Consider the following 15,225-nt stretch of genomic DNA (forward strand, 5'->3'; position numbering starts at 1 on the left):
CTGCACAGGGGTGGTTGATGCTGACAGTTTGTCTTTTTTTCTAATGTGTGTTTTGAGTTGTTAAGTGAACATTTTTGCTATTTGCTATTTAAAAAAAGTTAAACACCCACATCAGTGATTATTGATGATTATTGCAGTAACAACTAAGCTCATGTTCATTATTCAGCTAAGTGCATCTGCAGCAAGCCTAGAAGCAGGAAGTCACCCCCTATTACACCAGTGAACATCCAGGGTTTGGTCATTGAAATAGTGGAGGAGTACAAATACCTGGGTGTTCACCTCAATAACAAACTGGATTGGTCCACGAATAAAAATGCACTTTACAAAAAGAGTCTAAGTCGTCTTCACTGCTACGGCGGCTGAAATCCTTTGGGGTGAGCAGGACTCTTTTAAGGACGTTCTGTGGTGGCTATCTTTTATGCTGTGGTCTGCTGGAGTGGTGAAATGGCAAAGAGGGACGGGGGAAACTTAACAAACTGGTCAAGGGGGCAAGCTCTGTCCTTGATTGTCTGACTGAAGTCCATCAAGCAGGTTGGGGGGGAGAGGATGTTGTCTAAGCTAACATCCATCATGGACAACACCTCCCACCCCCTGCATGAGACTGTATGAGCACTGAGCAGCTCGTTCAGCAGTAGACTTTTACACCCACAGTGTAGGAAGGAGCGCTACTGCAGGTCATTCTTACCAGCAGCTGTCAGATTATAACACAGTTTAACATGGTTATCCTACTCATCACCTGTTTAATTAAAATATCATATGTTCTTTAATTGCTGCTACTTATTTGAAACGTCTTTGTACACTGTATATTTCATTAGGATCATTCAAACACACACACCCACACTTGTGTATATATCTCTGTACATTTTCTACATATCTCAGGACATTTTTTTTATATGTTCGAATTTGAGTCGCTTGTGTGTATAGGACTACTTGTGTTTATATCTCCCTTGCTATAAGAGCTGTGTAACACCAGAATTTCTCATTTGTAGGATAATAAAGGTTTATTCTATTTTATTCTATGAAATACATACACTGATAATGGAGTACATGGTCCTATTCAAGTCAGGGTCTTTGAAGTATCCCTCATGTGTCATGAAGAGGCCATTTATCAGCCTGTGCAGCTAGTTTTAAAGCATGAGCTCACTTGAAAATTGTCGAGCAAATGGAAAATGTTGATGATACTCTGCGCTCACAGTCAGTGACCCTAAATGTCTCAGTGTGAGTGGTGAGTTCATTAATCCACTTCTGCACATGAGAAAATATCTCTCCAGTTTAGTACCCTATGCCATCTGAGGAAGATAATTTTGGCTTTTTATAACTGTAGCTACATTTCCCTTTGGCCATGCTATGCATGCATGGTTATAATTATACACATCGGTTCATAGTGTGGTTTAAAGTACCTTGTTTTTGCCTGAATTTCTTTATAACTTCTATTTTGTGGACATAGCAAAGTCAGCTGAGCCAAATGTCCTAGCTGTCAAAGCTGGTTAGGTGTCTAACCCACACTGCATGCATGTGTGTTTGTGCAGCTGCTTTGCCAAGAGAAATGTGGAAATATATAATTTATTATTATGCACAGTATATGACACAAGATATTTCACAGTAAAATCCTCTCAGTGCAGCTGATGCTTTTTAAAGGCACTTTAATAAATCATACTAGCAATTTAAGGCTCAAGACACACACTCAGAAAATTACAATGGAGTGCAAAGGACATCAAAATGTCATATAAAAGGGCCATTTAATTACATGTGCATCTTCAACATTATAAAATAATTTGTTAGATTTCCTGCTTTAGTTTTTCCAAAGTAATAATGTTTAAGGTGGTGTCGCAATCACTTAATATTCTGCCATAAACACAATCCTGCTTCATTTTCACAATCATAAACATAAAAATGACAAAACCTTGAAAACCTTCACTCATAATGTTGAATGCTTAAGATGGAATCAGTTGTGCCTGACAATGCTTTGTATGAATGGATTTTTTTTTTAGCAATACTGAGAAATTGAATATTTATGAGAACACAGCAGGTAACAGCAGAAAACTGGTGCTTAAAAAGAAGCAGCAGAAATGGGAAATCCTTGCAGTTGCAGAAAACATGATGGGCCCTTGCAGTAACAGGTGCACAGTCTTAGCATAAGGGCAGATTTCCCAGTATGAAGGAGTCGGTAGACAGTATTACGCCAGAGGCATATATCTCTCAATCCTCAACACACATTCCTACATGACAGACTAGGCATTAGGGCAGATGAAGAGATACAGAAAGAGAAAGAGATGGGGAGATATGTATAGTGTGGAGTTAATGAGAAGGATCAGCCACAGGACAAAAGGGCTGCTATTTTCATTACTTTGTTCTCTCTGCATGACTTCTTCACTTTGGTTTATCACTGTGGATGTGCGTGATCGTTGCGTGAAGGGGTTTAGTCGTGGCCACAAAGTCCTTAAGTGGCAGAAACAGATAAGACTCACTGGTCAAACGGTCACAAGGGAAAGGAGAAGTAGGAACATGAGGTGAAAGGAAGAGTAAGTAGGAGATTGGGAAAGGAGAAAGAGAGATTTATGGTGGGAGAGAGGTGTTGAGAATTATCCTTCTCAGCAGCAGTGGTGCGTAGAGCTGGTGCTGACGTCTGTTTGTGTGCTAGCATGCATGGCTGCATGCTTGCATTCACATCCACACAAGCTGTCACACAACACAGCAAAGCAGCCCGGCGCTTGTTGGTTTCTTACTCTACGGATAAGTTTCGAGGCAGGCCTTTGAACATCTTGACACCGCCATCCATCTTCCAATTCCCTGTCTTATCAGATTGGAAGAGATCTTTTGGGGGATTTGAGGAGCACCACTAAATTTGACAAGTCCAACACTAAACAGAAAACCTTACTTTCAAATAGAGTTTGCACAAAGATGCACTTTCTTTCCTAAAGATGATCACGCCTGATATTCAGGAAATTGATTGATTGCTCAGTAGACTGGCTGAACACTGGGGTGTGTGTGGGGGTGGGAGGGCGCTGCATTGGCAGAAGGATTGATGTCAGGTAAACACATAAGATAAAAAGGCAGAAAGAAGAGGTGAGAGTGGCAGAGTGAGAGTAAGGCAAGGATAAAGGAGCCAAGCATTTTGATATGCTAATTTTGTAGCTCTAATGGAGGGTAAACAGAGAGAGTATAAGAAAGACAGGGTGAGAGAGAGAAACTTGGAGAAATAGTTCACACCTTCAACGAGCAGAGTTGATAATTGCTTTGTGAGAAAAGATCCACTTCCATGCTACCATGTCGTGTCTGTAAACTTCTTATCCCCATGTTCATGCCTTATTATTCTTTACTTTATAACTGGCTTTCATTTAAATTACTGTTTTTTTTTGTATGTGGCTGACGTTTTAGGTCATATTTACTTTGGAGTAATAAAAGATGTGTCATACTCACAGACTTCTTTCTCTTTTGATTCAGAGCCAATTTGCCTCAGGGCTTTCTGCATGTATGCGTGTGTTTCTTATCCAGTGAGGGTGTGCATGAGTGTGTGGGCAGACTGCACAGCACGCACCCTTGTGTGTTACCACGCCAGATTCCCTCAGGTGTCCCACAAGAGGGGCTCACACGTGGATGAACAGATAAACAGGTACATATAATCATCCTCGCTTTCTCTCCCTTTCGCTCTGCATGTTCGTGTAAAAGGCTCGGCAGATTCTGAGCTACAGATAAAATCCCTTAACGACAAGCGCCTATATGACTCCTGGTAGCACGATGTGTGAGCTTTGGTTAGGGAGTTTGCATCTTACTCTTAAAAAACTCTTGCACAGGGTTATTGTGAAATAGATTATGACCAAAGTAGAAGCTCTTTCTCCTCATTTCCATGTTTCTTTCTTCAGATGTAGATCCTCCCTCCAAATGCAAAGCATAAAAAGTTGCCCAGACAGTTCTGAGTCCAACAAAATATTAGTGTAAAATCTCCTTTATTTTTGCAGATAAACATGCTCCATACTGTAATAAGACAGTTATGAATGCTGCACATAGTTCTGTTTCTACAATTTCATACATTTGGGTGATTGCATTTTTTTAATCCATCCATCCATCCATAAATCCATCCATCCATCCGTACTTCCACTTTCCTAACTGTGGCCCTAAAACTTACATCTAGACTTACATCTCAGGGCTCATTGTTGTTTATTTAAAGTTTTTTGGTCATCATTTGCTCCTTTATTCTGTTATTCTCATTTTTTCATTATATTCATGAAAGAAAAATCTCTGAAAATTCAAAACACTTCAGATCATTATAAAAACAATGTAACAAATGAAAGATTTCTTTTGAAGTTTTAAATCTCAGGACTCTGCTCTCAGCAATAACGCATTTTTAAATGCAATGTAGCTTGTCTAACTTTTAAAAAGTAAAGAAACCAAAGCCTTTCAGTGAAATAATAATGAAGGGGTGAGAGTGAGCAATGATACTGAAAAACTATTAACATCTTAAAGCTGAGTCCCTGACCTCTGCTGCCTTTCTCAGAGTCATTACCAAACATTTCACACCTCTGGGATCACCAGTCTCCCCTTTTCTTTTCTTTTTAATCCAAAATGTTAATGAGATTCAAAGCTCTACTGCCCTGGATTGTCATGCAAAGTAAACTCCAGGCTTACACACTCACACTCATGGTTTCTTTCCAACTTGGGAAGAGATCTACACCTTCCCCTCTACACCTGTCCTATCACACACCTGTTCCACACCTCTCAGCCAATCAGAGGGGAGAGGAAACTTTGTCCGGGCATGAAATAAATCTGGGCCCTCTTCAGAGAGAATCACAACACTTGACTCATCTGTGTTTCACAGCTCTTCCCTGATAGACTGAAGAAGAAGAGAATCCCCTACGAAAACTGAAGAGTGGAGATTAAAGGAGCCTATTCAAGCTGACTTGGACTGAAGACATGACCAAAGAGACTGAGTAAGTTCTTCAAGTGTTTTGTTTTAGGTGTTTTTTAGCTATTGTAACTGCAAGGTTTTTTTCCCATTAGGTATTTTTTTTGTCTTTCCACAAGACAAAAACATTTTTAGTTTGGACTTGGTGTAACACAGTGAATGGGTTATTTAAGATTCCAGCCTGGAATCCCCTGTTCTTCTTTGTCAATGGTACCCCATGTGAAAGGGAGCGTTTTTCAGGAGAAAATGATATGGATAAATTTATCACACACACAAGCTGTGATAGGCACACACAAAGTTGGCGTTTTTTGTTGTAGTGAGTCTGCTTTTACTTGTGTTGTCACTAACCTAGGGGGCCACAGAGCACAAAAGGAGCGCAGAAAATAAGAACCTCTTCTTGAGGTGTTGGAGACAAGGGGTAATGACAGCAAGCGTTGCATTGAATTACATAATGGTGAAACCCAAGACACGAGACCCCCCCCCCCCCTGCCCCCCTCCTATGGACCGAAGTTAAAACCAGCGCTGTCGGCTTGTTTTGGGGGAAATACGCAGAGAATAACTTGTGTTTGTTGTTTTGGGAGGCTGCTGCTGAGTGTGAGGCAGGTGCACCTCTGAACAGGTGTACCGGCTTTGCTTAAGGATTTGTGGCATAGCTAAAATTTAAAAGGACACTAGTATAAACTGAGGCTCTAATCTGGCAACCAAAGATTTTGAGGTATGCAGTTTTCTGTGCTCATATGTATATAATGTATTTTTAGCTTTACAGATACTGGGCTGAATTGCATTAATCAGCATTCGTCCATTAATGCGTGTGAGAAGTTGTGGGATTTCTCCCTAAGCGTTAGTTCTGTTGCGGCTGTTCACACCTGTGGTCTTTGCCTCATGTCATCACATTTGATTAACTGTTTATCTAGGTTACACTGCAGCTATTTGTTCATTAGCTCCAAAGGGGGCTTATCCTAGCAGTTCTGATGTTAACGATTCAGTGTCGATGTGAGTCTCTACAAACAAATACAATCCCCAGAACCCCAGGCTCTATGTGTGTGTGTGTGTGTGTGTGTGTGTGTGTGTGTGTGTGTGTGTGTGTGTGTGTGTGTGTGTGTGTGTGTGTGTGTTTTTCCAAGTGAAATGAAAAACCAGAGCTCACCTCTGTGACAGCTGTGGGTTTCTGTTTACTGAGCAAGAAAATCTTGTCATCTCTTTTAAGATCTGAGCAAATATGAGAGTTTATATAGGATTCACAAGTGTAGTTTCTTTTTCTTTCACAACACTGGAAACCAAAAAACTCTATGTGTGTGTGTGTGCATGTTTATGGGTGGCCCCTGGCTTTTTAAGCCTTTTTGACACCGCTACGTCTGAGAGATGTTACTCAGCACTGTGGTTTTGCAATCGAAACCCTACAGGCTACAGGACAAGTATGTGCAGTGCTCCAGGGCCCTGGTAAATGTCAAAAACCTGATGGCTAAGCGATCGGAAACATAGTGGGTCTGCTATTAATTAGGACTTTAAAACTAAATAGTTATAGTTTGATATTTAAAGTTGTTTCAGTGTATATTTTAATTTGCAAGTCACCCTGCTAATCTATACCCTTTCTGGCCTGTTGTAGGACTCTGGGACTGGTCTTTCAGAGCGAGAACTTCAGCTATAACAATTACTCAAACTACGTCATGGACTCCTGGCCTTATCTGGATAACTCCATAACTGAGCCGAACCCCTCAAAATCCAGATTGCCCGAAGAGCTAACAGCCCTCTCGATGTTTTATGAACAGTGCAAGGTAAATAATGTATAATCTTGAGTAAACCTAAAGATTCATTTAAATTTCCTGACACTTATCGCATTTCCCCCTTTTTCCTATTTTTCCAGAGCCCAAAAGTGAATGCTGCCTGCAGCCGCACAGGCAATGTGTGCAAAGTAACAGAGAGGTAAGACAGCGTTTCTGCAGCTGCTCCCACACACACACTTTCACTCACGCTTCACAAACCAGTCATGCCTCTGACATTGTTTCCATGTATCTATAGTCATTCATAGTCATAGTCATGTCACTCTTCACCACACAGCTTTAAATAGTTATTTCAGTCCATTTTTTTTACAATTTGCAGTCATTTCTGTGACAGGTAGCATGACTCAGATGCTCAATCAGTTGTCACTGAACTGAAGTTATTCGAGTAATAATACAGAAAGAGAAAGGCAGGGCTTTAGGAGGCCGTAAACTGATGAGTGGGTAATCCTCTAGTCAAACACAGTCAGAGGGATTGTTGTCTTCCTCTCAAGCTCTTCCATTCATCTACCCTTCCTAGACCATCCTCTCTGCCTTTCTTAAAGAGTTTCACAACAGGAGGACAGGTAGTTGTTTTTTCTCATTTTGGTCTTTATATTCCTACTCCTTGTTAGGTATGTGAGAAAGGTCATTGTTGGGGCTCAGTGTTGTTCCCTCAAACATTTTTATCCGAGAAACTCAAACACAGAGAAGAGGAAAAAAAAAACTGGATTAAGAGACAAACAGTTCCCACCCAGAGTCAAACCGGGCCTTTCTACAAGTTTGCAGTAGCCGTGTGTGTGTTGCGACGCAAGAGGTGCTTTTACTGACCGTTGTACGTTTACTCTGGCAGCCTTTAAGCTTCTGTAACGGTTAAGGGCACACAATAGCCAGTCACTTCAACTATGTTTGTTTCCTTGATGTGTTGTTACCTGAGTCATGATGACATCAACACGGTGGATTTTCTGTTATAGCTAATCTTTTTTCCCCCCAACTTCCCCATCCTGCCAGGAATCTGCACCAGACCAATGAGATTTCTCCAATGGATACGTCCTCTATCGCCATGAAGATTCTCTCTGAGAACCTTCCCATCCAGCCCAGCAACATTTTGGGATCTAAGCAGATCCCACCGATTTCCGTTCCTGCCACCTCAGAAACATACACCTCGCTGACCAGTGTTGTGGAAAATACTTATGACAAACAGGAGCTCAGCAACTTTTTTGAATTGCTGCAAAAGTGGCCAGAAAACACCACTTTCCCTGACCCCAGCACTGAGGTAAACTTAGTACCATAATTTAAAATTAAAGCCTTGTCTCCCATATAGTTTCAAAAGCTCTGTGCCGCTTCTTTTTTTCCTTCACTAATCCATATATCTCTGTGTGGCTATCAGAATCTTCCCTACAGCGACCCCTTCCCTGAAAACCATTCCAGCCCAGTCTACTCCCGCTCCTACACCAGTTCCCCATCTGAGAGATCCAGGAGTGAGTTCCAGTTTTCTCTCGGGGCTCCTGCAGCTTCTTCTCACAAGCCCAGCGAGCTCCCCATGGTGTATCTGAACAAGGGACAATTCTACCCCATCACTCTCCATGGGGTGGACAGCAGCACCTGCATTACTGCCACCAAAGTCAAGGTGAGTCATCGTGACACATCATCAGGAAAGCAAGGACTGCTTTTGTTCTAAGTTATTCTCCAAGATTTGTTTTGTTTTCTGTGTGTGTCTTACGTAAAAAAAAGAAAAAAAAAAGATGACTATTGTTTCATCCTTCCCTTCGGGCATTTTGTTTTTTCCATCAAGCCAAATAATACGTGAATTCTTTGCGTGCCAGCAAGGCAACCCTTCCCAAATATCTGTCCCTCCCTTGGAGATAGTTCTTTTAATGACTAATACCCTGCTGACACCCTGCACACCAGGTTGGTGCATTTAAAATGACAGCATCCTGCCCTTTATAATTTATTCCTACCTCAGGGCAATGAGGCCAGAGTGCAGTACAGCTCGCCTCAGCTACATTTGTCTGATGTGACACAAGCAGAACAGAAAGCAAAAAAGGAGTGGACAAGGAGAGAGGAAGGTGTGGTGCGGTTTACAGCCGTTTTCTTTGTCAAACGAATCGGAGGATAAGAATATACACAAACACATGCTAGCTCAACACAAATAACTGGTGACAATTTGGGAGAAAGGAAGGATTTGGAGTGATGGATGATGCGCAATGAAGGAGAATTCTTAGATATGCGTGCAGGTGTAAAGAAATACGTACCAGCTAGACAAATGAATCTAATTTTCCTGCTCTTTTTGTCACCTTCCTTTCTCCACTTCAGACAGTGGTGATGGCCGTGTTTGAGAATGACAAGAGCCCAGAAATGCAGTTGCGCTTCTGGAATCACTGGCACGGACGCCAGCCAACTGTCAAGCAGAGGGTCATTGACATCGGTATGTTCTTTGCACATGGAAAGTCACCGTGCACAACACCTACAAAAGTTACAAAAAAAATACTCCGCTTTCTGTTGTGCCTTTCATACCGCGATCTTTATCGTTTCTCTTTGTTTTTTAACAGCGGACTACAAGGAAGTGTTCAGCGGCATTAGCAATGTTGAAGAAGTGGCCTTCAATGCTCTCTCTTTTGTGTGGAACCCCAGCGAGGAGGCCAAGGTAAACAGACCGGCACAAAGATGCACCCACATCACTATCACACAAGAATGCACAGACACCTCTGACTGTAAGGCCAGTTCTATGAAAGTAAAAGAACAGGTGGAAGTTTTAGAGGAAAATAGTGGAAAGGTAGAACAGGTAGGTGAAGGAGAAAAGGAGTGGCTGCGGTAGGAGTGGAGGAATCCCAGAAATGTGTTTGGCCCTAAGGCTCTTGTCACAACAACCGGCTAAAGACACGACAGCTTATGCGAGCTTCTCTGTGGCCCAAAGGCGCTGGGGTGGGGTGAACCTACTGCAAACGGCACGGAGCAGGAAGGCAGGGAACTGTCTCTAGTATATATGATGACAGGGAGAATGTGTAAAGGACAGAAAAAAGAAATTTGTCTATGAAACATGATCCTACTGGGACACTTGAGCAACAAATGAAAAACATCAGTAAAAGTTGCATGATGCATGCATATAATAATCATTTTTCTTTTCCTCCAGGTGTACATTGGGATCAATTCCCTGAGCACAGACTTCTCCTCTCAGAAAGGAGTGAAAGGCCTGCCCCTGAACCTTCAGATCGACACTTACGACTTAAGCTCAGGAAACGGCCAACTGATACACAGAGCTGCTCTCCAGGTCAAGATTTTCTGTGATAAGGTAACTCGCTTTATTCCATTCATCTTCTTATACGAGCAAACATGCGTTAACTGAGTCAGAATGACTTATCTAATTGTGTAACTGTGTGTCGTCAGGGTGCAGAGAGGAAGATGAGAGACGAGGAGAGGAAGAGATCCAAGAGGCGAGGAAAGAACACTAATGATGGTAACAGTTAGCACTGGAAATAGCAGCATAACCTTTATAGGACCTTTTTTAATATGCTATCTGTGAAAGTCCAATCTAACATCCCTCATTGTCCTCCTTTGTTTGCAGCTAAATCTTTAGTAAGTAGCTCCATAGGCAACGAGTGCACCTTCTTCCAGACCCTGGATGACCACGTCACCCAGCCAGTTCTCTTTATTCCAGAGACACACCTGTCCAGCTTACAGCGCATGGTAGGTCCTCATTTAACAACAGTGCTACCCCCACCCATCCATATCCTTGCAGGCAATAGGGCAGGCACGAGCAAGGCAGGGGAGAAAAAAAACTGTGGGAAAGTATGCGGTGGGAAAAGTGGGAGGGTGGGGGGATAGTGGTGCCAGAGAAAGTGAGGTGAAACACAGGCCTGAGATCCGATGAGCTAATTGGAGTCGAAACCAGACACAAGTACAAGCCGCTACAGCTGCTGACACCGAGATTAAGTTATGAGCGCTTACACAGAAACACATGCATGCACGCACCTGGTGAGACAGCACTCACACCTTTTATGCGGCAAGCCACCCTGATATCCTCTGTTTCTTTCAGTCAGATACACTTGCGTTAGTAGTGTGGTGAGAGTGCTGTTCAGACAGGTCATTTTTCCCACGCCAGGAAGTCTAGAGGAGCATGCAATATGTTTGGATCAATAATAAGAGGGTTCATGGGTTAGATGTCATTGCTGTTAGGTCCATTATACAGCTAGTCCTGATTTACAGTGGCTAACACAAAAGAAAAATAAAGAACAGGGAGTTGCAAAATTGCTTAACAATGTGATGCATCACAGTTTTGTATTGAATAGCTAAAGCAGAAAATATCTTTGATTTAACATTATGATTAAGGATAGGATGGTGCTATCGGTGTCTCTCCATCAGCGTCCACACTTCCGTTGCTCTGTTAGAGGTTATGGGAAATTCAGCACTAAAATGATGATAACATTCCTTTTCTTTTAAAATGTTACGCACAGACAGCTCTGAGGAAGGGGGGACATTAGGCAATGCCTTTATCAGTAGAGAAGCGTCTAATCAGATCTCTGGTCTCCTCTCTGTTTCCCTGTCTCTATAGGCCACTCCCATGGACGAAACGGAAAGGTAAGCATAGATAAGAACACACGCGCACAAAAAAAAGTGAGGCTATGGTAACATTTGGCCATCACAGTCAGCATTTTCAAACAGAAGCTAAGTGGCTGCTTTTGCCTAATGCAAATGTTTGTGCTTCCAGGAGTTCTCTGAAGAGGTTGTATCCAGACAGAGACCAGACGAGCTCCCCAACCAACAAACAAGCTCGCAAAGAAGATGCACAGAGAGGTAGATAGAAACATGCAAGTCTCATAAAAAAAATCTAAGTTAAATCAAAATTGAAAAAAAGTGTCCTCTTTGGTGCTAAAAAATGTTTTTTCTTGGTTTATATTAGTTCTTCTGTACGTGAGGACAAACTCTGAAGAGGTGTTTGATGCCCTCATGCTCAACTCGCCAACGCTGTCGGGCTTGCGAGAAGCTGTAAGTATCACATGATTGCTTTAAAGACACACAAAAACACATTCCTGAATCCTCTGACTTGAGTTTCCTGAGGTGGGGATCAAAAGCACCTTCACCTGTTTACTTCTGTGCTCATTGGAACATTTGTACCGTATCTTTTGCCGAAAGTAAATATCATATTTCTTTCATCAGATCATGCTAACAGTCTTCTCATTCCTTTACTTTCCTCAGATTTCAGAAAAGTATGGCCTGCAAAAAGAAACCATCGGGAAAATCTACAAAAAATGCAAGAGAGGGTGAGCATCCTGTTCTTTTGTTATGACTACTGCACTGTGATTTTACAAATTACCAAAAACAACTGAGATTATTGGTGGCACTAAGAAGCTTTCTTTTGCAATCCAAACATTTTTTGAGGAATTAACCATAGCTGTGAAAGTGAATGGTTGTCTTGGCCCTCCAACCTTTCCGAGGTTGCTGATACCCTACCTCTCACCCTGTGATATCTCAGACAGGCTCCTGTGTTGCAGACAGATGGATAGACTAGTTAGTCTCAACAAGTGCACCTGTCGCCATGATTTGCATTGATTTTGGGCTTATTTTGTTGTTTTAATCTTATCTTCCCTTAAGGAAGCGCTTGTTCACAAACCGGGCGGGTAGGTTAGTTGGCTCGGCCCTGGAATGTTTTAATTGCAGCTCTTCTAAAGGAAAACTATATGACTGAAAGAAGATGAAAAGATTTTTTTAAGTCCTGCTGGTGAGTCACTGGCAATGGCTGTACTTATTTATGTTTTCATAACATTATCTCTTTGGAACATCAGAAAGCAGGATTGAAAGACGAAATTCCTGATATGATAAAGGCTTTGGATGATTCCACTCGCTAGCTGAAGGCTGTCTGTCAGGTTTACAATTGTCACGCGTCTTTCAGCTCAATGGTGAAAGGTCATACAGGTAGCTGCGCTTTTTCCACGATGAATACGGGTGCTCGTTATTTTAGATAGGAAGGGTTTACAACTAGCCGCGAAAGAATAATTAGCAGAATTTCTATGTGGCTGACAAGCTGTTGGTAGTCTGTGCTTTTTCTTCTTGAGACTTACTGTCAGTAGCTGAAACACCTTTGGGTAATTTTCCTGCTGCTTGCTGGAAGCAATCACTGCAGGGGGAGCAGCTAAACTAACAGGTTGGGTTACATTCTCCCTGCAGTTCCCTCCCTGTCTATTGCTCTTGTCTTCAATCAATCCTGTCCCTGCAGGCAAAATGCATGGGCCGGTGGTTAGTTCAGTCAATACAGCCTTAAAGGCTAGTGTTAGTGCTGCAGAGGAGGAGGAGGCGGAGGAACAGGGTGACCTGATTTTTAACTCCTACTGATGCAGGAGATATACCGCCTCTATGTCTTTCACTTGAGATCTTCCTCCAAACAAAAGACATGTTGTCTTTAACCCTGGCAACCTGTTTGTGTCACACCAGGGTGAAAGGTTGAGCACATTGAACACATTATTAGGCTGTTTGAACACCGCAGTTTTAGAGATGAATATGATTTTCTCTAAATAGGTTAATGGTTTTGCACCTTGCTTCTCCACAGTCCCTGGAGTAACCCTGTCTTTTTGTTTGTCTCCCCAACAGGATCTTTGTCAACATGGATGACAACATCATCCAGCACTACACCAACCAGTCGGCATTCCTCATCGAGGTTTCCGAGTTGGGTAACGGTCAGTTCCAGGTTACTCTTGTTGAAGTATGAGAAGAATTAGCCACCCACTCTGCTGAAGGATGAAGAAATAAAGATGCCAGTTCGATCAATTTCTTGAAGCACTGCCTGAGCAGACAGAATGTAGGATGTGGACTGCCAAAAAGCGAGAAGAAAACTGGAGTGAAAGCAGTACCCCAGTTTTCTTACTTCTGCCTAAAATGTTGTACATATCATTCTTCTCCCCCGTTTTAATGATTGTGTTAATGTCAGAGCAATAATGCTCAGCGGCCCTTTATGTATTTAATGTAAATAGGTTTTAATAAGACAGTGTTGTATGAGCTATCTGTGTACATATAGAATACCAGTTTCCATAAACTGCTATGTATTTCATTTTTATTGAAAGAGCTCCGTGCATGATTTGTGCACAGCATTTTTTAGCATTTTTATAGGTTACTATTCTTGCTGCTTGCGATGTACTCATCATTTCTTCTATAAAAACCCAATGGTGCATTTTTTTCTTACTCTCAGTCTGCTGTTACTATTTTTTTTACTGCCAAAAGTATCCTCCTCTAGGTTCCTGTTAGTTTCACAACCGAGATCACCCAACACTGGGTTGCATTCAGAACCTAAAGTCAGACATTTCCACCCTTAAAACCACACATGAGTTAGTATTGGTCATCATTTAGCCCCTAAATTGTGGACATTTCCTGACTGTATGGTGAAACCACAGAGAAACACTTCAAAAACACCCTCAACCCAGCCAGAGGACTTTCACTGTGTGCATGTATATGCATGTGTAAAAACTTGTTTGTTTCTTTATACATTATGCATCATTTCAAAGCGTGCATGTATCCCTGCGTTATTTCATAATTTTACAATCAGGTTATATTGGTCAAGCATTGGCCCTTTTGTATGAAAATAAAGAAAATGCATAAGAGGTTTGGGGTCTGTTTCTGTTTTTACAGCTCTGACTGAAATAAAAAAGAGATAAATTAGCAGTGGGAAAAACAAAAGATACCACTTGTGTAGAGGAGGTGTGAATAATTACAATTAGCCTAGGAGATTAAGTGCATATTGGAAAATTCAGAAAGAGCTGATTGCTCTTTCTACACATCAAACAAAAGCATGAAACTGATCTGTGCCTGAGATTGGTCTCATATTCTGAAAGCCTAAATGTTAAATAGGTGTGTGTGTGTGTGTGTGTGTGTGTGTGTGTGTGTGTGTGTGTGTGTGTGTGTGTGTGTGTGTGTGTGTGTGTGTGTGTGTGTGTTATTCAGACTCCAACAGACCAAATGTGCAGCAAATAGTATACTTGCATGAGACATTGTGAGAGGTGACAATAAAAGTGAAAGGTATTGAAAAACAAAGTTTTCACAAGACTCTATGCAGCCCTGTAAAAAAATTAAGTACTCTCTAATTGCCTCCATAGGAATTAAGAGGTTAAGTAGCAGCTAGGTGCTGCTTTGTTTTAATTGATCATCAGGAAGTGTGAGAATCTCTGTAAAAGCAGATGTTTTGGTGGTTTGCTGGTCCAGAAGATTCAGGTGTGTGTTAACACATTGTCACAATGTTCTCAGGGATGGATGTCCTTGCAAATTCACCCAAAAGTCAGGCCATGCAATGCTAAAAAAAACAAATCTTAGGTTTGCAATGTTGCATATGAACAACAAGATGTCTGGATCAAAGTCCTTAGGAATGGAAATGTTAAAGCATGATAAACAGAGGCAGGAAGCACAGGAAGCACCTCATACCAACTGTCCAACAGTAGAGCACAGTGGTGGAGGGATGAAGAATTGTTTTGCAATTGTTTAACACCCTTTTACTCGAACCGAGGCAGCTTGGAGTCTATACTAGAATCAAGTATGTGGTCATCGGTCCAACAGCTAATGTTAAAGCTAAAACTGGGTCATACA

The 15,225-nt window shown here is 41.8% G+C and overlaps 1 protein-coding gene across 1 annotated transcript; it reads left to right on the top strand.

Moving 5' to 3' along the window:
* The first annotated feature begins 4,911 nt into the window (after window positions 1-4,911).
* Window positions 4,912-13,363, top strand: grhl3 (grainyhead-like transcription factor 3). Its single transcript, XM_063499974.1, has 15 exons — window positions 4,912-4,928; window positions 6,510-6,678; window positions 6,768-6,826; window positions 7,672-7,936; window positions 8,051-8,290; window positions 8,977-9,088; window positions 9,213-9,307; window positions 9,794-9,952; window positions 10,048-10,123; window positions 10,226-10,347; window positions 11,213-11,238; window positions 11,369-11,454; window positions 11,561-11,646; window positions 11,857-11,921; window positions 13,246-13,363. Exons 1-15 carry the CDS (start codon window positions 4,912-4,914, stop codon window positions 13,361-13,363), a joined length of 1,695 nt encoding a protein of 564 aa, XP_063356044.1.
* Window positions 13,364-15,225: the final 1,862 nt, after the last annotated feature.

This window comes from Pelmatolapia mariae, linkage group LG16_19, assembly GCF_036321145.2.
Source record: "Pelmatolapia mariae isolate MD_Pm_ZW linkage group LG16_19, Pm_UMD_F_2, whole genome shotgun sequence".
NCBI lineage: Eukaryota > Metazoa > Chordata > Actinopteri > Cichliformes > Cichlidae > Pelmatolapia > Pelmatolapia mariae.